Source organism: Nanorana parkeri, unplaced genomic scaffold (genome assembly GCF_000935625.1).
Source record: "Nanorana parkeri isolate BGI_ZX_2015 unplaced genomic scaffold, ASM93562v1 scaffold24, whole genome shotgun sequence".
NCBI lineage: Eukaryota > Metazoa > Chordata > Amphibia > Anura > Dicroglossidae > Nanorana > Nanorana parkeri.
In genome coordinates this window covers 241,008-266,328 of record NW_017306292.1, presented here as the reverse complement: position 1 = coordinate 266,328, position 25,321 = coordinate 241,008, and the positions used below count along the sequence as shown (strand labels likewise).

Below are 25,321 nucleotides of genomic sequence, written 5' to 3'. Positions count from 1 at the left end.
ATTTTGGCCCACTGTGTATTTGAGTTTTACACCTCTGCCCTAAAGGATCCTTTCACTGCCAAGGCCTTTTTCTTTTTTTTTTTTTTTTTGCACACACAATATAATCCACATTTTAGGCCTGAAAATTACTTAAAACCCCCAGATATTTAATATTTTCTTAAAAGCCAAGACACTAGAATAAAATGGCAGTTGCACATTTTTATGTTGCACGATATTGGGGCAACTCTTTATCAAACCCAAAAAGTTACCGGCTCGTAGAAGCGATCTGGCAGCAGCTGAGTCGCCAGAATCGCTTCTATTGTAAAGCCTACAGCTGGCTTTACAATTGTAACCTGAGTACCTGTTTAAACGGGTCCGCTGCCAATGACATACTATGGTCAGTAAGGGGTTAAACACTTTTAAATGAATCTCATAGGTAGACTGACTGTGCAGATGCACATCATGTAGTCCCAGCAGGAGCACGCATCCTAGGGTGATAACATTGGCCAGAGAAACATGAATAGAGTGGGAGCACCATCCAGTGGCTGTTAGACAGTGAGGGGAATTTATCAAAACTGGAGCAGCTGTGCATGGCAACCAATCGGCAACTCTTTCATTTTCAAATCCTAACTGAAGAGAGAAGCAGATTGGTTGCTGAGCACAGCTGCTCCAGTTTTTGTCTGCTCCAGTTTTTGATACATTCCCCTCGTATGTTCATACTCCTGAATAGTTTAGGTGTTAAGTAAATTGGCATGCAAAGCATACCTGGCTAAACGTAAAATCTATCAAATCTTATTGACAGTGTGGCAGCATACCCATGCAGGTATGTTTGTCTTTGAATGCTTCTGTTTTTATTTTGTTTGCTCCTGTGTCTGTGTAGTATTTGTATACCAGAATATTTCGTATTGATCAAGAGTATGTATTCAGAGTGTTACACTGAAACAAGTGGTGTTGAATTATGAATTTTACAAACAGCGTTGTGTTCTGGCTTCTTCTTAGAAATTGTACACAGTCTGTGATGTGGCTCTCTGTGTTATGAACAGCAAAATTACAACAATGCTTCTAGAGTCGCCTAAGGAACCAATGTTGCCAGCTAGGTTTTTTACTCCACCTGATAAGGTAATATTTTCTGGTATGTTTTATATTTGTTTTCAATGAGGCATGTATAAACCTAGACTGTTTATCCTTAAATAGATTTTTTTTATGCCTTTTTTAGCTATATTATTTTGAAATATACAAGCTTTGTTTTAAAGCTCTGTGTTATGGAGTCCTGCGACCAGTCACAGCTTTCAGTAGCAATCACTGACCAATCACTACCGCTTTGACTGGACTCTGTGGGGCAGATCTCTCTAAAAGCAAATGGTACGGTTTATTGAGCTGCCTTTTAACAGAGGCACCTCAAAGCAGATAGTACAAGTCCATTGAGCTGCCTTTTTACAGAGGCACCTGGCAAGAAAACATAGGATCAACTCTCAAACCAGTTGCAATTGAGTTTTTTGATGGATGCCATAAGGAAAAACAGGAGAACTGCTTCTAAATAGATTGCTTTTGGATTAGCCTGTTTTCATGGCCAAGGAAAACTATTGCTGATCTGAGCAACTGTGGTGGTATAACATGCATCACAGAACACGGAGTTAATTCTGAAACTAATGGATTATGCAGCTACCTTCTGGTGACTGGGCACTGGCAAAACAAAGCTGAACGGACAGCCCTGTATAATCCCTGCCACTCCCATCATGCCTCAGGTTTTTGTTGGTGTCCTTGAGTGATGAATGCCTTCTCTCTGCTCTGAGAAAAACGCATCCTTTTTCTGCTCAAGACTCTAGCAAGTTTTCCTAAGCTGCTCACACCCGATGCAGCACCTAACAGCAACTATTAGATCAGTTATTTCCTCGGCAGAGCCTTAGTGGACTGTGCTCAGACCCCACTGCAAGGAAGATGCATGCATTACTACTACAACCTGTTCCAAAGTGAAACGTGGGGTTTGCCCTGTTATTGTTCTGAAGACCCTTAAAGGGGTTTCTTTTGGGTCCAAAAGTTTTGTTTGGAATCTATGCACACTGTCATTGTATCCCTTCATCTGGGTCATTTCCTGGCCCCTGTGAACATCTGGGACACCTATTTGCACATCCCCATGTTTCCTGCCCACCTGCGTTACCTGTGCTCTGCAGTGGGCATGCAACACCGCCAGTTTGTTGCCCTCCCATTTAGGCTATGCTTGGTACCATGTGTCTTTCAGAGAAACTTTACCCATATCTTCCAAATAACACACAACTTTAGAAATGTTTAGTAATGACAATCTACAAACAGATACTTCTAGATAATCGCAGACTTTTTTGCATACTTTTTTTATTTTCTTCCCCAGTCTTCTGCCATTTTAATTAAGTGCAGGTTACTAGATCTCCCTTTACTTCCTGGAACTCTGGCACACATTACTAGGACATGTGACCATGCACATTATCTCAGGGGAGGCAAATGCCTTGCAATGCTCTGCTGATGCAACCTTCCTAGGATGCAATGTTTGGGCATATTGCATAATTTGTGCCAAGGTAGACCAGGAAGTGGGGGGAAAAAAGAAATTGTAAGTAAAAAAAATATGTCTAATGAATTTAAGATTTCATGTCCGCCTGCAGAGCTGTATGCTGCTGTGATTTTAGGTGAAAGGGGTTAATGGTCCACTTTAACCAGCCAATGAGTTGAAGGTTACATTTTCCCCTGGTTAAGGCTCACTCTACTAAAATAATTAGTGCTTCTGTGGGCTTCCAAAATCAGGCTTGGGTATCCGAAATCTGTAAAGCTGCCACCTGGTCCTACTATTCACATTTTTTACAAGTCTTCCCGGGTGGACATTCAGACCTGCAGATGCAAGCTTTGGCTGCAGAGTTCTCCAGGGAGTCCTCTAACTTGTGGGTCCATTATGTTATTCCTTGTTGGAGGTAGTTGTGTTCTCTCACGGATCTGTAAGCTGTTTGCTTTGTTGCCCGCCCGTTCTGTTGGACTGCTTTGCTCCCAGAAATTAACTTCCTGTGTTCTGTGATGTATGATCAAGAAAACAGGATTTTTGCGTTACTTGTATGGTGTTACTTGTACAGACAATATAACGATAGTAAATAGAATGAAAATAGAAGGTACGTTTTATTTACATTGACCCAGCTCAAACTCTGCACCTCCCAAAATTGATATTCAATGGTCTGCTCATTAGGGGATTCTACACAAAGTACAAAAATCCAAATCGTTCACATTTTTTTAATCTTTTTTTTTTAAGGAATTTATCAACGACAAGAGCTACATATCTGAGGAGACGAGGGTTCATCTACTAACAGGAAAGGTAAACATGTAAAGCTGGCCTTCACGCACATGTAGAAAGCACAAACTTAAATGCACCTCTATAGTCATTAAAATATGTAGGGCACGATGAAAGTTCAACATGATGAATAACTGGAAGCATAAGCAGTACATCCAGGATTTGAATGCCTGTAAATCAAGATGGATGTTTTGCTGGTGTTTCTATTTCATTCTAATAGGTGGGTTCTTTTTAGGAGGTAAAAAAAAAATTATGTATAAATCTAATGTCACTATGTCCACTGAGGCGTTCACTTTATCATTTTGTGTGTGGGATGTTTTCCTTTTAAGATATTATTCTGTTTTTCGTAAAAATTTCTTTTTCCGATGTGTATGAAAGATGAGCTGTTTGCCTAACAAAGTTTTGCTTTTCTAGCCAAAGCCAACTTCCGTTCTCGGTGCTCTAAACAAGCCTTTATCAGCCACTGGCAAGCGGCCTTACCACAGAGGTACAGGATCAGACAGTGGATGTAACACCAGCGTGATTTCTGAATCTGACTCTGTACGACAAAGGTAAATTCTAACCTGTTGTTCTTTTTCTTGTGCTTTACTACTGGACTGCCAGTAGATATTAGATGATGGCCCCAAATGACCAGCCTTTAGGAATAAAGCGTTAGGTGAAACTGCCCAATTACCAATGATTCCCCAATATTAAACCAGGACCACCTGCGAGGTGTGCGTTCAGATGTATTTACCATGCATTTGAGTTTAGTTTGAGACTCCTCAGAGTTTCTTAGAAGCTTCGGAGCTGCGCTTGACCTTCTTTTAAGCTGCATCAAGCTGCTTCTGCATTCCTGTTATCTTGAATGGAGGGAAAAAGCAGTTCTGATATAAACCCCAACACTTAATTAACCAGGCTTGTCTGGCTTAAGTTTTCCAGCAGGACTAGATAAATTTTCTAGGAAACTACTTATTTCTAGATTAGATATGAGACCCAAAGTTTCAAATCATTTTTTTAAGAGTTTTGTCATTTGTTTGACTGTAGGGATCAGATTTCTGAGGTGTCTGAAACTGGGGTCAGTGAAAATGAAGAGAATCCTGTCCGACTCCCTGTAACTCCAGTCAAAGCTGACTCTGTAAAGACAAAGGTAGATCATTATCTCCATTTACTACTTTTATTTTGTTATAAGTGTTATATCTGCTGTGCTTCATCTGTAATAGATTAACCTATATTAATAGCTTGTATACTATGTCAGGCAGCCTAAAATTCCAGCTAAAGCTTTGTAGGGGCCTGTGTTGATGGGCTTTGGACTTGTGCAATGGCATCAGTTTGAGACACTTGTCAGATCATTCAGAGTTCATTGACAGGTGCATTTTACCAGCCGTTGATCTGCTCTTGAACTGCATTTAAGATGCTTAAAGCAGTCGACTTGTACAAGTCTACATCATCTTCTATAAAGCAAGATGTACTTTTTTTTCTTACCCATGAGGGAAATTTTTAGCTACACATGTGAATGTGGTTAGTATATTGCATATACCTTTACTTAATGTTTTAGTAGTCTTTCTCTTCTTGGTAACTGAGGGGTGTGACCTTGCCCTTTCAGGTAATAGTTTGTATAGACGGCGCCCCTTCATGAGGGGTTCATTTTTAAGTGGGTGAAGGCTGTTTTATGGTAAAGTTTTGTGTGTGGGATGTTTTCCTTTACGATTTTATTCTGTTTTTCTATGTGCATGTTGTGGAGTAAATGTTGGGTTTGACATTATAGCGAAGTTATGCAGAAGATTGCATGGAAGTTTTCTATGTAACATAGGATATCACTGTATCTTGGCAGTGGTTAGCAATCTAACCACTGCCAAGTTAGCTCCACTCCCGACCAGCATTCCACTGTTCCCAGATGCAGCCTTTACAATGTTTTGTAAGTGAGAATCAGTTGGATTATAGTGTGCACTTAACCCCCTAGGCTTATTACGGTGATCAGCTATTAGTAAGTAGTGCCAGTACAATACTTCCTGGTCAGCACCTTTTAATGGTGAGCGTCGGGGGGAGAGGGTATTGAAATTGAAATAAGTTGTTAGCGTGAACGCGCTGGACATGTTTGTTTCTGAAGTCTTCAGTGGACAACTTCTCCTCGTTGCTGCAGCAACATAGGGCGCAGGAGAGACGGGTATCTATAATTCTTTTCAGAAAGCCTTTCATTCAGGCCCCATCTCTCCTAAGCTTAAGGACACCATCTTGGTCCTCATCGACGCAGTGGACATGTGCTTGGCACTGGAAACACCTGTGTCCACTCAGTCGAAGGTCTGTATGGTGACACTAAAGATGCCCAATTTAGCTAAGATCTTCCCTGTACACTTGCTTATGGAGCACACTTTTGTACAACGACTGACCTCATCCTGAGAAACTTCATCTCCACCAAGTTTTGTCCCGTAATACTCTACAGTGGAGACTGGAGACATTGCAAAAAAAAAACCCCAAAAAGTAGGTGTTTCCCGTTGTAGACTCTTAACTAATCGATTATGAAAATAATCGTTAGCTGCAGCCCTACTCTCATGGTCCCTGTTGAGGATGTTCCTGTCCTCAAGGACCCGGGTGGGCAAAAGTTTAGAAGCCCTTTTCAAGGCCTCTTTTGCTCTAGCTGGTCTAGCTTTGCAACAGGCTTGGGTTAGATGACGTAGCTACAGTGCTTAAGAATTCCAGGAAAATGTTTTTATTAACCCTTGCAGTGGGGGCTACCCGTGCACTGCAGGGGTTAAGTGCTTGTTTGTAAGTGATAAAAAAAAAAGTTACTCGCCAGACAATCCAAGCTGGCTTGTTCTTAGACTGGTGTCTCAAGCATCTCTCCCCTTCTGCTGCAGAAGTCTAAGGATCGTGGTGTCCTCATGCTCTATACACTGTGCATAGACTGTTTATAGACGTGAAGATGCAGAGGAGCAGTCCATCTGTGCAGCAGAGGAGGCAACATGCTTTAGTGGTCACGGATCTTCGAGATCTGGGGAGTATAACCTTTTTTTTTTTTTTTTAAAGCACCTAACCCTTGCAGTGTGGGGGAAGCCCCAACTGCAAGGGTTGATAACATTTTTAATGGAGGAGTTCTTTAACTGCAGTAGAAAAAAGTCCGGTCACCATGCTGGCTGTGCTTTCTATGGGATAGTCTATATCCTTGGTTCTCAACTGGTGGGTCGTGACCCAAAAGTGGGTAGCGAACCCTCGTTCAATGGGTCGCCGCGTGCCTTCCACTTTTCTAGGTAAGAGGCTGCTCAGCCTCCCCCTAGCGTAGCACTGTCAGTTCTCGCGCCAAGCAGCCATTCAAATTATGCTGCCAGCTGTCGAGTGTTAGCTTGAGGTGGGATGGGGCTATGGCCACGAGGGAGCACCATCCATGCATGCATTGCTTACAGCTCACTCACGTGTCCTATAGAGGTCCCTGGACCGGAGTGACATCACATTCTGGCTCCCGACAGCTCTACAGGGCATGCAAGTGAGATGTACAAGCAATGCACATATGGAAGGAGCTCCATCACAGCACAACAGCCCACACTGGACCCCAGGCTGAGGATCCACTCCAGTTCTTGTAAGGTAGGGAGAATGGGTGGACCTTAACATTTTTTTTTAAAGTACACATTTTTTCACCGTGTGTGTAAATGTGTTTGTGGTTGTGTGTATGTATGTCAGTGTTTTTGAGGGCCCGTTCACATTAGTACAGTGCGTTAATCACGCAGTCCCGTGAGATTAATGCACTGTACGCAATTGCACCTACCGTGCATTCTGGTGTGGGAGGTGTGTTGTGTTGCCATCCATTTGAATGGTATCCCAAACTCGCCTCCCACCCGCAGTTTGAATGGCCGCACTGGAACGCGTGGTACCCTAATGCCGTGCGTTCCATTGCAGTGCGACTTGGGTCGCGACTTAATGACCAAGAACAAATACGGGTCCTGAGGTTACACAGGTTGAGAACCACTGGTCTATATCACAGAACTGTATGGACAGAAATATCAATTCTTTGGCAGGTAAAACCGCTCCCATTTATGTATTTCAATGGTGTATAGCTTTTTGCCCTGAAGTTCGATTTAAAGAAACAGTTTTTTATGGTTTTGAAACAAAGTTTTTACTAGCAGTCTTCCTTTTTAGGAGGTGAATTCAGATCAGTCTACAACACCTAACCCTGGTTCAGAGCGGGTTAAAAAAAGATCAGCACCATCACCAGGTTCAGAAAATATTCAGAAAGATTCCGAAGAGAAAAAACCAGATGATGTAATCCAGGCACCACCACCAAAGCCAAGAAGGGGGCGGCCTCCAAAGTCTGCATCTCAGGGTAGCGCAGCAAAAGATGACTCAAGCAAGCCGTCGGGAAGAGGGCGCAAGAGAGCATCAGCCAATCAAGACAGCTCAGCAGGAATCGAGGCCAGCAATGCGAAAGTACCAAAACACGATCAAGCAGCCAAAAAGACAGCACAAAGGCAGATTGATTTACAAAGGTGAGCTATGTGATAACAATTGCATCAAAATCTTTAGCGCTAAAAACTAAACAAACACACAGCTATCTTCAAAAAGTGCATACACCTACCTATACCATGTATAGAATGAATCGTTCACAACCCTCCCTCATAGACCCTCACCGTATATAGTGGATAAGTGTGTAAAAAAAAAAAAATAAGTATCTCCTAAGTCTTTAATATATCTATGATCTTCAAACAGCATGGTTCACTCTTTCCCACATCAGTGCTGTAGTGCAACAAATTGGAAACACACCAATTTTATTACCTCCTGTCACAGAAAGGTAAATGGACCTAACATATGCCTTTTCATTTTCCATGTTTTTGTCCTTTGTTACAACCAGTTAATATCATTTGACCAATCCTCTTCCTGCTCTCACTCACATGGACAAGATCCGATATAGCTATTCCTAATAATGCAAAATAAACCTTTATACAGCATAAATATGATTATTAAAGACGAATTTGGGTAAATTACAAATTAACCCTTGCAGTGGAGCTACCCCCACAATGCAATGGTTAAGCGCTTGTTTTGATCTAGGGGCTAAAATAAAAAAATAAATATATATATTCTCTTGGTCCAGCCTGCCTGCTAAACCAGTCCCCGCAGCCTATTCTCTCCCGGGCCGCACCGCTCTAAGCTCCGTTGACGTCCTTGCGTTTAATACAAGTCCATTGACTTACATTGGACGTGAGGATGCCAGGAGACATGCAGCCGAATCGGAGAGGGAGAGAGGTGAGTGGAGGATTGTGGATCGGTCAGCTTCTTTACTGCAGTAATGCTGATTTTCTGGATGATTGCTGAATGCATGATTTAATATCTATGCATTGTTTATATTTCTTGATCGTACAGGACACAGGAATATTCAGAGACTGTGTGCAATATGCAGGTATACAGTGATTGGACACTAGCCAGAGCTGTGAGGACCCTCATATAACCCCTCCCACTCCCAGAAATAGTTTTCTGCAAGTGACTTATGTCAGGGAAATATGTTTACCTTATTTTCGCTGATTCTTCAATCAAGTTTCCTCTGACTTTGTTCAGCTATAGTGGCAACTTCACAGCTTGCCATATCAGTGTCCCAGTTTCAGAGACTACACCCAGATCCCGCTGGATTGGAAGATGTGGTGTCAACTTGTAATGTTGTTGTGGGCACTGAATCCAGCATTGGTGTGATCCCGTGTCTCTCTGTGTGGATTGGAAATGCCCTGATTAAATATTCACTCCTTTTAAAAATGTTTGCCGAGCAATACCCTGTAGGGGGTGGCGGAGGTAGATGAGGCAATCAATTGCCTTAAAGATGTACTATGAGGTGAGTGTAATAGTTAGAGCTGACGTGTGACAATGAAACTGTGACACGTCGGCACTGTTGATCGGGAAGTGAGAGAAAACATACCGCTGCTTGCTCACTTCCCAATCGTCTCCCTGCAGAGTGTGGTGACTGTCAGTCATCACTCCCCGCAGGGATTGCCCCCTCCAGCGCTGACAGGAGGGGGCGAGCATAGCTGGCTCTGCCTCCAGATAGGCAGAGCCCCACTGTTCAATCAGCCAGCTGGGTGTATCTCAACAGTATTGTCGGAATCTGTCCCAGCTGCGGCGCTATCAGCATATATTGGGCAATAGCCCACTATATACTGAGTTTTGGGTCACAGGAGGACATTAGTATCTGTCCTCCCGTGACCCTAAAGAGAACTGTGGAGATAAAAAGGTTACCCCATAGTTCTCTTTTAAAAAATCCCTGGCCATACAGTGGAGAAGAACCAGAGGGGAGACCAGACAGCGCATCAATGCTCTAGAGCTAAGCGCAATTCAACACTCCTGCCAGCACTGAGAATGTCCCTTTCAAGGGTTCAGTCCGACAACACAACAGTAGTGGCATACATCAATCATCAAGGAGGAACCAGAAGTCATGCAGTGTGCACATTCCAATTGGCAAGCAAACTTTTTCAGTTAGCGGCTGGGAATGGTCCATACTTCCCAGAGTTTTTAATGAGTTTTGCTGTGCTGGTGAATGCTGCAAGTGCATCTCCTGGCATCCAGATTAAACAACAAACTGGTCAAATTTGTAGCCAAGTCCAGGGATCCGTCATCTTTTTGGCCCCCATCTGGCACAGAAGACTGTTACACAGGCTCCCCGTGGCTGTGCCCGGATCTTCTGTCTCGAAGTGTGCTACTCCATCCTGCTTCTTGTCCCTGGCTTTGACCACTTTGTTGTTTGAAGCCCATGTCCTGAGGAAGAGAGGTCTGTCTGACAAAGTTATTGCTACACTCGTAAAGTTCATGAAGTCCATCTCTCACAAGGTGTACCATCGCAGCTGTGGGGCTTACTTTGCCTGGCGTGAACAGCTTAAGTTTCATCCTCAAATTCTCTGTGGGACATATTTTGGACTCCAACTCCGGTTGGTTCAACACTTGGTTCTGAGTTCGCTTAAGGGTCAAAAATCCAGTTTGGTCATCGTTCCTTGATAAGATCTTTTATACAGGGGTCGTTCCTGTGGCTTCTCCTAGGGGCCCTGCAATGATGCCATGGGATCACAGGCTGGTACTTTAATAAAACCACCTTACCTTTTATTACCTTCGTCTGCACTATTGTGCAAGGAACCATTCTATGTTCAGATGAATCAGCAAAGGTCTAGGGGTCCTTCTCTCCCCCCCCCCCTAAGGTGGTGTCCTCATTTTATATTAATCAGGACATTGTCCTTTTTTCCTGCTCCGAAACTTCTTAGGGCGGTTTCTCTTCACTTCTTGGATTGGTGCGAGCCATCCGAGTTTATATCTCGGCTGGAGCTTCATTCAGACAATCTTTGTCCTTGCTGAAGGACCTCACAGGAAGCTTGCTGCTTTTCGTTCCATTTCTTGGTGGATTAGACAGGTTGTTGTCCAGTCTTTGTCCTTCCTGAAGGACCTCGTGGGAGGCTCTCTGCTGCTAAATCTAGGGCTCCTCCCTTTCTTGTGAAGGCAAACTACTGGATGTGTTGGTGCCCCTCAGGCTTTTCAGCTTCAGGCATCTGTGCTGGAGATTTGTAAGGCCGACACCTGGTCTTATGTTCATATGTTTGCCAAGTTTTACCAGATGGTTGTTTGGGCCTCTGCTAATGCAAATTTCAGCTGTAAGGTGCTACAGACTGTATCAGTTGTGGTTTCCCCTTGTTTCTATTATGTGGGCTATTGGTGGTGGTTTGCTGTATTGCCCATTCCTCTATCACTTTTGGATATCTCAATCTCTCATTCTCCCTGTGTCCTGTACTGTACCATAAAGGAAATAGGATTTTTGACTTGCGTGCAGTACAAGATGGAGCACACTCCCCTCTGTGTCCTCTATTGCTTGCTAAAAAAAAATCTGATGTTTTCTGGGAGTGGGAGGGATTATATGAGGGTTCTCGCAGCATCCAATTGCCTGGTAAAACCTGCATATTACCCAGTTGTCTCTGAATCTGCCTGCATCCTCTAATGTACTCCAAGGAACAGATTTTACTGGTAAGTCAAAAGTCCTATTTTTTTCGATTTCCTTTTTAATTTTAGAGATGAGTTGTCTGATTATTTATTTATTTTTTTAACACGTTACCTCAGGGGTGCCCATTAGGTAGATCGCGATCTACCGCTAGCTCTCAAAGCTGATGCTGGTAGATCACGAAGGGTGTGAATGGCGGCCCCTTTATTCCATTTTGGTATCTTTATTTAGCTGTGCACACATGATTACCTATTAGCCTGAGTCTGCTGAGCCAAGCTCCCTGACACCTTTCTGGTGGATACTGGTGGTTGAAGTGCTATGTATTACATCAAAGAATATTAGTTTACACAGCCTGTTGCAAAATACAGCAAGGTGAGCCGGGAGAGAGAGCGGTGAGAGACAGCCAGGGGAGAGAACATGGAGAGACAGCCAAGAGAGCAAAAAAAGACAGCCAGGAGAAAAATTGAGGAATGACAGCTAGGAGAGAGTAAGGAGAGACAGCCAGGAGGATGAGCAAGGAGAGACAGCCAGGAGGATGAGCAAGGAGAGACAGCCAGGAGGGAGAGAGGAAAGACAGCCCCAGGAGGATGAGCAAGGAGAGACATCCAGGAGAGAGAGAGGAAAGACAGCCAGGAGAGAGAGCAAGGGAGTTTTTTGTTGTTGTTGGTAGATCTCATGTAGCTCGTCATTTGAAAAGTAGATCTTAACACAAAAATTGTGGGCACCCCTGCGTTACCTCATATGTGCTAGTGTAACCTGTTTTCACAGACTTATCTATGTGCATGGGAAGGTTAAAAGAAACATTGTAAATTGTTCAGTGCCTTGTGATGCAGATAGAAAAACTGTTTACTATCTATTACCATGTGTTGCCATTACAATTCTTTCATCTTTAAGTTCAATTCTGCTGATGCTCAAGTTATGAAGGAGCAATGCTCTCTCTGCTTACGCTAGTGTTACTCTCTCCTGTTCACAGCCTCCTACACCTTTTAATGCATGTAAATGGGAAGAATATGATGTAGGAACATAAATAACACCGCTGCCTATTTTATTTATAGTAAAAAACCATTGATCCCAAATTGATCTTTCAGCAGTCATGTTAGTGAAGTACAGAAATCAAAGAAAGTGCACAGTACTTTTGCACACACCTTTATACTTTTATAGAGTTTATGTATAATAATGCATTACTGCACATTCTAGAAGCATTGTTATGTGTAAATGTGATGAGATTAGAACAGTCAGGTCACAAACCTGACTGACCACATGGCTTATTTTCAACCTTGCAACCAAGCAGGTTTGTGTTTACTGCTTGTGTCCAATGGAAGCAATATTTTCACTCTTAAATGTTACACTTCTTCCAGCAGCATGATCCTGGGCAGTGAAGGAGATTCTCTTTTGGAGTTAGATTCCAGCTCGGGAGAGGTTTCTAATGGTGCAGATGTAATTAATGCATTCCCCAGCAGCCAGGAAACAGAAGAACCACAGCTAGAGGTGGCAGGTTACTTACAGGTGCAGTTATGTAGATTCTTTAGAGTGTTAATGTGTTCAGCTTTTAACTCTTGTGTTTATGCAGTGTAACACTGATATATGTGAGGAACAACCCAAATCTCTAATATTCAGAGGCTTTTCCCATACTATTATTACATTAAGGGGCAGAGACATGCAGTGACATCGGAGTGTTGTGACTGGAGTAATATTTTATGAGACAAATAGTTGTAAGTTATATAAACCACACACGACTGCCAATGTGTACAGAAACCACTGGCAAATAATTATTCAGCTTCTAAACAATTCATTGCTTCTAAACAATGCAATGCAGCCTAGTCATTGATCAGAAGCCCTGCTCCAATCTTTCCTCAGAGACCCAGTGATTCCTTTGTTGGGCACTGCCTCTTAGACATTGTATGGACGTTAAAGCCAGGCTGCTAGAGTATAGGTAACCAATATTTTTTTCTAGTCTTCGGATGTTTCTGATACGAATATCCTCAACTCTAATATTTTGGATTTACTATCACTTTCTGCCTCAATTTACAAGTTACTAGATCACTCTGATCTTTCTCTTTTTTTTTTTTTTTACATGCAATAAGGTTGATTTACTAAAGGTAAACTGACCCATTGGCAAGGGAATTTGCACTTTGCAGGAGAAGTTACCATTGGCTTACTGAATGAGGTGAAGCTCTGCCGACTTTCATCATCCAGTCATGAACAAGCAAAAACATTAATTTGTTTGTAATTTTCCTTGCTTATGATTGGGTATTCTTTGCAAAGTAAAGTTTCACTACATTCACTAAGCTATGGGAAAATTCCCCTGCAAAGTGAACAGCCTATTTGCCTTTAATAAATCAACCACAGTGCCTGTGGGTATTTAACCCTTTGTTACGACAGACCTTGTTTGCAGCTGATGAGATCTGCCAGCCCAGTACAGACAGGGTTAATTACGTTACCATTAGTCAGCCCACCCCCCTTGCATTCCAGTGCAAAACTCAATACATAACATTTTTGTTTTTCAGAATAGAGCATGTACTGTGCAATTAAAAACAAAAACACTAGCATGTTTCTCATTCACATAGCATACAAATATAAAAGCACGTGCTACCCCATCTTGCCTCCAATAGTGGAAATACACTTGAAGCCATTACCACAAACATGACTCCAGGACATTTGAGTCCAATGTGGCTCTTTACGGCAACATGTTAATAGTTGGACTTATAATAATACATTTCCCAGGCAGATATAGACATGGGTAGACAAACACCAACATTGATATGCGGTAGGATTTTAAAGTGGGGTGGGTTGGGCTAATTAAATCATTCAGGTTTTGTACTCTCCCCTGCACTGAGCAAAACATAATAGCATTGCACTTTGTTGTACAAGAAACACGTCATTACTAAGCATGGTCTATTATATTTCCCCAGGTAAAAAGAAAAGTGCCGCACAAGAGAAAGAAATAAGCGTCTATAAGCAGGCACGCGCCACCTTTCAAGGCTTATTCCATTTTTTCTATTCGGAAGATGAACTTGCTTATACATCAGAAACTTTTTACTTTTATCAAAAATACATAAAATTGCAAAAAAAGTCACCTGTGAAAAACTTGTGATCACAAGCTTACCGAATTCTTCAAGATACGGTTTCATTTCCATGTAATAAAATTACACTCTGGTTGTATGGAGCAAAGAATAGGACTTCCCACATTACAATCCATGCTTAGTGGGCCTCCTTGGTTACCAGACTGTGCTGGGTTTTTGTTTTTCTTAATCTCTGACAGAGGTGTACCGTTCCAGGATGAGAGTCTACAACCAACTTAGGTCTCATCATTTTTCCATGCACATAGACTCCTACTTGGCAGATTTTAAAGTGTATTCTGCTAGTGTACATAGAGACATGGCTGCGGCCAGGGACAAGGGGAAAAAAAAGCTTGTTGAAGGAATGTTGCATTCATCTATTGGTTATTGTCTTATGTAAAATTGTGCTGCAAGTCTACTTTTTAAATAGAATTAATTGTACAGTTTTTTTTCCTAACAACTCCATACTTTGAGATTATCAATCTCTTGTGTTTTTCTTTCTATTCCTCTGCACAAATGGGGGAGCTGAATTATTTTGGTTCCAAAAGCAACATTTCACAGAGCAACATTAAATATTTCCTTCTGAGTTAATATAATATGGGATATGTGTACATAATAATGTTTGTGCTTTTTTTTTTTTTTTACCATATATCACTATCATAAAGCCCTTTTACTCAAACTCATGTTGGAATACTGTACTGGATAGCAAGACAGTCCGGCGTTTGATTTTATACCGTTGTTTGACAGATTTTTAACTGTAAAATAAGAAACCATTTTTTTCCAGAAATAGTCAAGTTAGGCAGCTTTATAAAGAAAATTCAGAAATGCTGATGCTTCGATTTTTAGAGGTTTTGCTGTTCTTAAAGTTCATGTCTCTCGTTCATCTTGGAATTATAATTTTTTTTTTTTTAGGTTAATAGGTGTGCACTCTGCATTTGTCGATGAAATAGTGGACACTTAAATGTGTGTGCCCAGTGCTGCCTATGCACCTTGTATGTACACATGGTCATATTTAAGTTTTGTTGCATACAATAAATGCTTCTAGGTGTCATGTTGTCTCCATTTTTTTCCATTTTACTTTCTCTTTTCATCCTCACCACAGTCCTGTCTACTTTCTTTAAAGTGAAGTTTGATCACTAGAAATTGTTTCTCTGATTTAGACAACAGAGCCCTTTATTTTACCAGTATATACTATTGCAGGAATTTATAGGGCCGGTAAGGTTAATTCTGTTCTCAGGCTTTATAATCTTTAAGTCATGGCCACAATTCTCTGCCTATGATGTCACAAGGCATTTACAGTACCTCTGTAGGCTGAGGATATGTGATGGGGCAGGGCATTTTGAGCACTACCTGATCCAGCAGGTGGGTGAGGAGGTCCTTTGCAACATTGGGGCATTCTCGCTCTTTTGCTTGGCGTAAATTAAAATCTGAAAGGGAGAATAATATCCCCTTTGTAACTGCTGCAGCTGGTGTGCTGATCTTGGAACTCAAGCTTATATTTTACCAGAAACGGTCCAGAGATAGAACAACTATCACAGTTTAAAAGGAACCTGTGACTGGTGGTATGCAGTGGCGTAACAATCACCATAGCGACCCAGGCGGCCACTATGGGGCCTGGCCAGATGCCGTGCGGGTCGCTATGGGATCCTCTGCTGGCGGCTGAAGACGAACACGCCGCTGTTCAGATCACTGTCCGTAATCTGTGCAGCAGTGCGTTCCTCTCCACAGAAATCACAGGGCCCCTTACAAAATTTTGCTATGGGGCCCCGTGATTTCTAGTTACACCCCTGGTGGTATGTTTTTATTGCTCAGTAACAGAAGTAGGGATGTACCGATACTAGTATCGTGCCGATACCAAGTATTGGGGTGAGTACTCGTACTCGCCCAAATGCTCCGATACCTAGCACGAGTACTTCCTGTATCAGGAAGCCGGGCAGCGCATCCTGATTGGCCAGGAAACGGCTCCATGCTCTCTCGTCACTTGTGATGAGAGAACATGGAGCCGACTTCCCGGCCAATCAGGAAGCCGGGTAGCGTGCAATGACGCGCTGCCCGGCTTCCCGATTGGTCAGGAAGCTTGCAAATCCGGGTGCCGTGTAATGATGCAGCGCCCGGCATTCTGATTGGCCCGCAAGCCGGCTTCATGCTCCCTCATCATTTCATGAATCATAATATTAAGAAAGTGACCTTAAAGCATTAGTTTGTATTGCTTTAGAAAAAATTTGACCTGTCCCTTTAAGAAAAAGTATAGGTAATTGGTATCTGCGAGTACTTGATCAAAAGTATCGGTACTCGGTCTTAAAAAAGTGGTATCAGTGCATCCCTAAACAAGCATGGCAGACTTGGATTTTTTTTTTTTTTTTTAAATGGTTAGCAGTAGCTACTTCTGTATTTCTAACCTGGCATTCACTTTCAACTCTATCTGTTCTACTAAATGGTAAAATATCAGTTTTGGAAACGTTGCAATTTAACAGCAGAGATGCATCATTTTAATTAGGTCTCAAACTGGTTGTTCTTTTCATTATTGCCAACTCTGGTTTTTTTGTGGTTTGAGGGTTTTTGTCTGTAGAAACAAGCAACTGGCACGCAGTCCGGAGGCATTGGGTATGTGACATCTGCCAAAGCCTTTTGTGAGACTGTTTGAGGAGAAGGCTGGTCATTGGCGTTGCCTGAAAAGCCTTAAGCTGGTCATACACCTATAGATTATCTGCAGAGTTTCTCTGGTCAGATGAAAAAAGTGCAACAGATTCCTCCATCTACGCTAAACTGTGCAGATGGAGGAATCTCCCACTGGGCCAAGCTTCAGTATCTTGCTGATCGGCCCCGCTGGCTCTCAAAATACCTGAACAATCTGATTGGCTGCAGGCAGGACCTGCAGCATATAAAATTTGAGAAGCCACCAGTACTTCCAAAATTATAATTTCCGTGTTCTAGTTCTTCTTAATCTTTAAGAACAGCCAAGTGTTTCTCATGAGAGCCTATCGCCAGTGAAAAACATTTTGCTTATTTTGTTCACTATGCCTGCAATACTATAATTGTATAATCTGGCCTTTGTATAGTTTGTCCTTTCATTGCATCCAATGCCCCAGAAAAATGCAGCAGGCTAAATGAAAATGAATCCAGGCCAACAAGTCTGTGGGGAGCACGCCTTATTCAAGCAAATGACAGCTTCTGATGTTCGCACTTCTCCTTCCCTGATCTCTTGATCCCTGATTGGTTGATATACGTAGCAATCTTTGTTTCCATTGCCCAGGGAGGTAGAAGAGTTCTGTTCTGGAATGCTGTCATTTAGGACTGTATGGGAAAGAGATTTATCTATATCGGTGTGACCTATGACATTGTATGATGTATGAAGGATAGTCTCAGGTTCTGCTTAACCACTGAGCCATTTACTCCCTATAACCTCCAGAGCGGGTTTTTTTTATTGTGAGACTTCTTGGATCTGCACCTTATACCTTTTTGTAGTTTTACCTTTTTCCCAATAGGCAATATTTTTATTTTCACAATGCAACTTTTATGTAATTTACTCAAAAATAAAACTGTTAGTCATCTGATTGAAAGGATTTTTATTTTAGTATAAGTATCTTTATTGCTCTATCTACTTTACATTGCAAAGCACAAAAGATACTAAAGATTTGCATAAATTCTTAGCATAACATTAAGTAGGGTCATAGAGGGCATTTGTAGCTCCGTACGATGTACGTCCTTGGCAGCGAAAGGGTTAAGCTGGTGACATTAAGATTGCAGTCTCTTCAATCCTGAATGTGATTGTTTGCTTTCATGGAGCAAATGTCATCCAACATCATTTTTGCACCATTTTTTAGGGGTCTGGATCATGTTAGTGGAGATCCAGCACCATGCAGATCAATTCTAATAGTGATCTTGTGCTGCAGTTGAAGTAGTGAAGAGTGTTTAGATCTTTAACTTAATTCTGGTGCCTTGACTTTCATTTTGTGCTATACATTGATCTAAACCTGTGTTATTAACACTTCAGATGCAGAAAGCATTCACCTTTGCTGATGGTTAAGGGCAGACTTAGTCCAAATTCAGTGATGTAGTTTGGGCTGATAGCTGCCGGCATCTGTCACTGCTGTGGATAGAGCAGACAATGATTGCCACCAGGGTATGGTAAGCACAAGATCTCACCTGGAATCTGCTTTGCCTGTCACATCTACATTGGTGGGTAAGTCTGTTTGCTTATGAAAGAACTTGGCAGTATCCCGGTTTGCAGCAGATATAAATCAATGTGCTCCTAGTTAGGTCATGGGCATTGAGTAGTTCTCATTTGCAGAGTTGGTCACTATTCTACACACAATCTTATTCACTAGGACACTGTAAAGATGTTCAAGGTGCAGTAAGATTAGAGCAACACATATGAAACCTGCCCGCGTCCTAACAAAGTGCCAAATCAGAACAGTTTAATGCTGGTGTTCTTTCCTGTCCAGACTCGGCACTGAGCTTATTTCTGCATTAACCTTTTGTGGAAGATGACTGGAATGAATTGGTTTTGTTAGCTGGTAGCTCCATCATCACTGCACATTTCCTTGGCTTATAGAATGCTCTTGCAGGTGTATGTATTTGAGCTACAAATGTCAGAATGTACTAGGTAGCTCATTCGAGCTACTTACTGCTATCCCCAGAGTTGCCTGCTCTTTATGTGAACGACAGGTTAGCATACCGGCTACAAACCTCAGCGTAAGGTGACACTAAACTCGGAGTTACACCTTAAAGAATGCATTCAAGTATATTCCCTATTAACAAATCTCCATACTTCACAACACATACAGGGTCCATGGGGAACAAAAGTAGCCCCCCTCCAGAAGGAAGGACAGTGTCAGCACCAATTCAGAGATGATTGGAGGATCTACAGCCGAGTGATACACAAATAAGATACATTATTGGTAATAGTTCGGGTACTTGAATGCAATTTTAAGGTTGAACGCCTGAGTTTAGTGTCATATGTGGCCCAATGCAAAGAAAGGGAAGATTTAGCTTTGCTATTGAAAGAAGTAGCACTGGCCCTTTCTTTTCATCCTAATCTAGAAAGCATGGTCTCTGCTATGGATTGTAATGAGTACATTTCTGCCCTGTGTCTTGCATCATGCTACAGTATTTCAGAATGCTGGGGTGATTTTAATATGAAATACAATAAGATTACATTACTCTTTCAGACATTGTGTATTTGTTCCATAACTCATTAACATACCATCCCGCTAGTCCGTTCTTACTCGGCCTCCTTTAAAAGAAACCTGGAGTGCGAGACATGGTCTGTGATTGTAGACCTCCTTCGGAAACGGCTGACTGGCTTCAATACCTTCACAAGTCTATGCACTGGAAGAAGCATGCAGCCAATGAAACCCGAACACATTCCAAATTCCTCATCAGCTTGCTCCTTTCTGATCAGTCACCCAGAAATAAATGGATCGGCATGGCAACCAGACAAATAACATTGGCAGAAGCAATGGTCAGCAATACTAACCTCTGTGTTTTCTCTTGGTACAAATTTGTTTTTATTTCAATATGCTCATCTCTTTTTTGGTGAGCTTTATAAAGAATTAATCCTTGTATCTTGTTACATGTTATTTACCACTTTCAAGACTTTTTTGTTTTCCTACATATATAAATAGAGCCTGTTTTCTGAAGGGAAAATAGCCATTTCTCCTTTCCCTGTACATAACTATTTAATAAAGTTCACTCTCTTCTTAACCTTGCTTCACATTTTAATGAAGAATCCCACTTAATAAAATACCATTTGTGATGTATGTTACTTTGTACAGCAAGGGCTTGGTTCTGTGTCCACATGCTATATTGGAAGACTCCTGTCTGTGACGCTACAAGTTTCTTTAGTCAGTCCCAAGTCAATTGTCTGCCCTATTCTTTCTTTTTTTTTTTAAACATTTCTTTATTAATTTATCTGCCCTATTCTTAATCTGAAGATCCTCATTTGGGTTCCTGCAAATCCAAAAGTTCCATATGGAATCTACCCATTCTGTTATTGTCCCCCTTTACCAGGGAGAGCTTCTGGCATCAATGGGCCTGGAGGATGTATATTTGCACATATCCATTTTCCTACCCATCAACCTACTTGTGTTGTGCTGGGAACATGCAGCACTATCAGATTGGGAATACCAGATAGTGGAACTATGCAGTTTCTCAGATTCTAAACGTCTACACTGAGTGGCCAGATTATTATGACCACCCCATCAGTACTCCGTTGGGCCACGAGATTACTTTTTTTTTGGCCGCCTCGTGACTCCACAATATGTTGAAAGGTGATGCGAGGAATCTGACACTGCACTGTTGCCCTTCTGTTGTCTTGTACCAGTCTTGCCACTCTCCGTTCTGCCCTAACATTGACTAGTTGCCGACGGCCACAATTCGCACATTCAGACCCAGATTTTCGGCTGACAGTCCAGTCTTTAAACACTTTAACAACAGCTGCTCTTGAACATTTAACAAATTCTGCTGTTTTGCTGATACTCGCCCCATGGCTCCGAGGGGCAACAATCATCCCACGTTCAAAGGCTGTTAAATCGCGTTGTTTCCCCATATCTACTTCTACTGACGTGGTAAACAACCTGCTTCCCTATTTATAATGGTCTGGCCCTCTAGCAACTTCAGCGTGAAATTATAGCTAATTATATCTAAATTGCCTACAAACGTCAGGTGGTCAATAATCTGGCCACTCAGTGTATTAGTTCGGTATAGTTAAGGGGCAAGCACTGATCACCAGATAAGGTCAGAATTTGGCTGCACATTACCCATTCTGTTGCTCCATGAGACCTCACATAAGGTGACTTTCCTTGTTGGCATTATGCCAGCTAGAGATGTCTTAGAACTGTTTGACTTATCCTGCCTCTTTAGCAAAGTGAAGGTTGTTTTGAGACCTAGGACCTCCGCCTTGCCAAAAGTTCCACTAAAATCAAAACAATGTTTTCTTCCTTCTGTTTATTCTAAAGCTGGGTATACACCAATTTCATATCGATGTTCAGAGGGAAAAAAAAACAATCAATGTTGTAGTAAATAGAGAGATCCCTGAACGAAATCCACATTCATTGTTACAATTTTTTTTATTAGGGATGTACAGATACTTTTCGAGTACCATGCAGATACTTGGCATTTTCATGAGAACTACCAGAGTCGCAGCGTTTGCAGCTGGAACCTGGCTCTGGCGCTCCACCGCTGTCCTGAAATCATTAGTCTGTATTGTTTTAGAAAAACTGTTGCATGAGAATGAACAAAAATGTATCAGTACTTGTAAGTACCAGTACTCGCAAAACTGGTATCTGTGCATCCCTTTATTTATAAAAACAAAATCGTACATTAAAACAGATGTCGAAATCCCAGGAGCTCTGTGTGCGCCTTACAAATGACAGCGGCCTCCTAACTTTTGAATTTTTCTCTAGTCTAGTCTTGGAGCTCAAAAGTATCGGTACATGTACTTGTACCGAGTACTGTACTTGGTATCTGTGCAACCCTACTCAAAAGAAGAAAGGAGAAGTGCTCACAGCCATCAAGAACTCTGTCTCATTCAAACTCAGATCGGTAGAATCTGACCCAAATGGGCGGTATATTATATAAGTGTGTGATATTAATTCCAATACCTACACAATAGCCAATGTGTATGCCCCTAACACACGCCAAGTACCATTCCTAAAAAAAGGTGATTTCTCAAATTAATTTGATACGCCAGGGACACCTTATTCTTTGAGGGGACTTTAATGCCATGTTGAACGCCTCCATGGATGTTTCGAACCCTACAACTTCTCGAAGACCATCTTTATCTAAAATACTTTTTAAAGAGGGACTTTATGATGCCTGCAGATGCCTATATCCATCCGAAAAGGACTATTCCTTTTTCTCTACACCTCATGCATCATATTTGAGAATCGATGTTTCTTGTGGACAAATGGCTACTGCAAATAGTGAAAGCTGCTCACGTACATAACATTTCATGGTCGGACCATGCCCCGATTACACTCACCCTTACGGATCGGGGTATGTCTTCCAGCACTCCGCTGTGGAGGAATAATGTATCTGTGTTTTTCTCACAAATACATAGACCCTTCATCATGGACCGTTTGAAGGAATACTTTCAGCTTAATGAGCATTCCACTGACGACCCTTTTGTGCTGTGGAATGCCTATAAATCATTCATGACAGGGGTCCTGATTCAATTGGGAGCTAGGGAGAGGAGAAGGAGGATGCAGCAGTTTGATGACTTGACATCCAGAATTAAAAAACTGGAAATGGATCCTAAAGAAATCATTAGATAAGCGTCTCCTCAAAGATTTACTGGTGGCTAGGAACGATTTGCAGACCCTACTTATTAACAATCATACTTGGCAGTTGTCTAGACTCAATGCTACCTACTACCACCAGGGTAATAGGGCTAGTAAATTACTAGCTAACAAAATTAAAATTCAACAATCTAAATCCATGATAGCTAGCATACTCCATCCATGCACTAACCAGAAATTGTATAATCCTAAAGATATAGCTGAAGCATTCCAATCCTATTACTCCTCCCTCTATAATCTGAAAGAAGACCCCCCATACTGCTCAGCTAAAACTAGACGCCAATTGACATTTTTTTACATTCTTTAAACCTCCCCAAACTAGAGCCAGAGGTTTTAGAACACCTGAACGCTCAACTCTCATTGACAGTTTCAACAAACAATTAATAAATGACCGTCAAATAAATCCCCAGGAGTAAATGGATTTTCCATTGAATATTACAAAAATTTCCAAGAAATATTGCTCCCTCATCTACATACAATCTTTAATTCTGCTGCATCCTCCTCATCCTTCCCTCCGGAAATGTTATGATCTGTTATAATTACTCTTCCCATACTGGAAATTATCGACCTATATCCCTTATTAACACGGATATTAAGTTATATGCTAAGCTCATTGCCGAGAGGTTATTGCCCATTACTTCTCTCCTGATAGGTCCGGATCAGGTCGGCTTTGTCAGAGGACGTCAGGCCCCCGATGGGACTAGAAGAATGCTTAACCTCATCAAACATGTAGAGGTGCGGAGAATGCCTTCCCTGCTTCTGGCTGTAGATGCAGAGAAGGCGTTTGACCATATACATTGGGGCTACCTGACAACATTTTGGTATGGGGGGGGCATATTCTCTCGGCAATATTAGCCTTATATACTAACCCCACAGCTCAGGTATACTCGTCCAATTTGTTGTCTAACCCACTCGCCATAACAAATGGTACGAGACAAGGCTGTCCACTTTCACCAGTTATTTTTTCACTAGTCATGGAACCCTTAGCAGCGGCCATTAGAAACAATCCGCTAATAGAAGGGATTCAGGTGAGACCCCAGGTCCACAAAATTGGCCTTTTTGCAGATGATATAATCCTAACACTATCCAAGCCGGCTTCTTCCCTGGCTGAAGTTCAGAACATGCTCCAAATGTTCGGCAAATTATCCTATTATAAGATGAATGCAGGGAAATCACTAATATTACCGATAAATATAAACCAACCCGATAGGAATACTATACAAGCTGGATATCCATATAAATGGGCTCAGACACAGATCCCATATCTGGGAATTAAGCTCACGTCCCCATCAAAAAATACTTATAAAAGTAACTTCCTACCCCTTATGGAGTCTATAAAATCAGAATTGACCCAAATTGCAAAATTTGAATTGTCATGGATAGGTAGAATCTCTTCATTTAAAATGTTCGTACTTCCTAGAATCCTAGCGTATACTAGATGGTTATATCTGGCAGGGAAAGAAAGGAAGAGTGAGACGCACGACTATGTGGCGTCGCAAAATAAAGGGGGAATGGGGCTGCCAAATATAAAACACTACTATTATGCTTCTCTATTAGATCAATTGTACGTTTGGTTCCACCCATCACAACATAATCTATGGTCCACTATGGAACAACACTTTGTGAATGCAGAAGTGATGTGTATTACATCACTTCCACATTCACCTGTCAGTCATCTGGCTGCTATAGCATCAGCTTCTTTTGGGGTCCACAGGGGACATTAGGGGTCCTAGAGACCCCTAATGTCTCCATAAAGAGGACCTGTCAGTGTGCCTTTGCTATTATATAGGGGGATTGTTATCCCCCCTATATAATAGCAATAACAATAAGTGCAAAAAATAAAATATAAATAAAAATAATAAAAAAAAATAAAAGTCGCATATAAAAACAGTGAAAAAAAACCCCCCAAAATGTTTAACTCCCCCACCCCCACGTTTACGCAGATATAAACATAAATACGCGGTGCCCCAGCGCGCAAAAACGACAATTGCGCTACACGTTACATATCACCGCGAACGTCGCAGTGAGAGCAATCATTTTAGGGCCATCAATCACTGATAACACTAAACTGATGAGAGGTAAAAGCTTTTAAAGCGTCGCCTATGGCCAATTTTGGGTATGGTAGTTTTTTGAGGTTTCGCGCGCGCACGCACGCAATTTTAAGGCTTGACATGTTTGGCATCTTTTATATTTTACCAAAAAATTGGGTAATAATAAATGTTTTATCATTTAATATAGGGGAAACAGTTTTTGTTTTTTTAATTACGGTAATTTTCCCTTAATATAGTAAAAATTAAAAGTGGTGTTTAAATACCACCAAAAGAAAGCTCTATCTGTCCCCAAAAAAAGGGTATAAAATTAATTTCAGTACAGCGCTGCATGACGGAATAAATGTCAGTGTACCGCAGCGCTGAATACTGAAAAATGGCCTGGATGGGAAGGGGGTTTAACACCGCGGATGTCAACTGGTTTAAAGGTAATTCATCACACTCATGGTGTATAGATCATTGGGATAATGACTAGATGGTATCTCACGCCTTTTAGACTATCTAAAATATTCCCGACCACATCCCCCTTGTGCTGGCGAAAGTGCGGCCACATAGGTAACTTGTCTCATATGTTATGGTCCTGTGACGGACTAAAGGTATTTTGGCGCTCCATTTCAGACATTATAAACTAATTTACAGAAATAGACTCTTTACTATCACCTGAAATAGCACTCTTAAGTGTTTCTATGGACAAATACCCTCCCAAG

General features: G+C 41.7%; 1 protein-coding gene across 1 annotated transcript in view; it reads left to right on the top strand.

Annotated features, from left to right (window-relative positions):
- The window catches only part of PDS5A (PDS5 cohesin associated factor A), a 72,310-nt gene extending 56,993 nt beyond the window's left edge, over positions 1–15,317 (top strand). The window contains 7 exon segments of the mRNA XM_018564803.1: positions 979–1,098; positions 3,245–3,307; positions 3,698–3,834; positions 4,307–4,409; positions 7,391–7,737; positions 12,569–12,713; positions 14,120–15,317. Coding sequence (XP_018420305.1) covers positions 979–1,098; positions 3,245–3,307; positions 3,698–3,834; positions 4,307–4,409; positions 7,391–7,737; positions 12,569–12,713; positions 14,120–14,155 — 951 coding nt within the window. The 3' untranslated portion in view covers positions 14,156–15,317.
- The last annotated feature ends 10,004 nt before the right edge of the window (positions 15,318–25,321 follow it).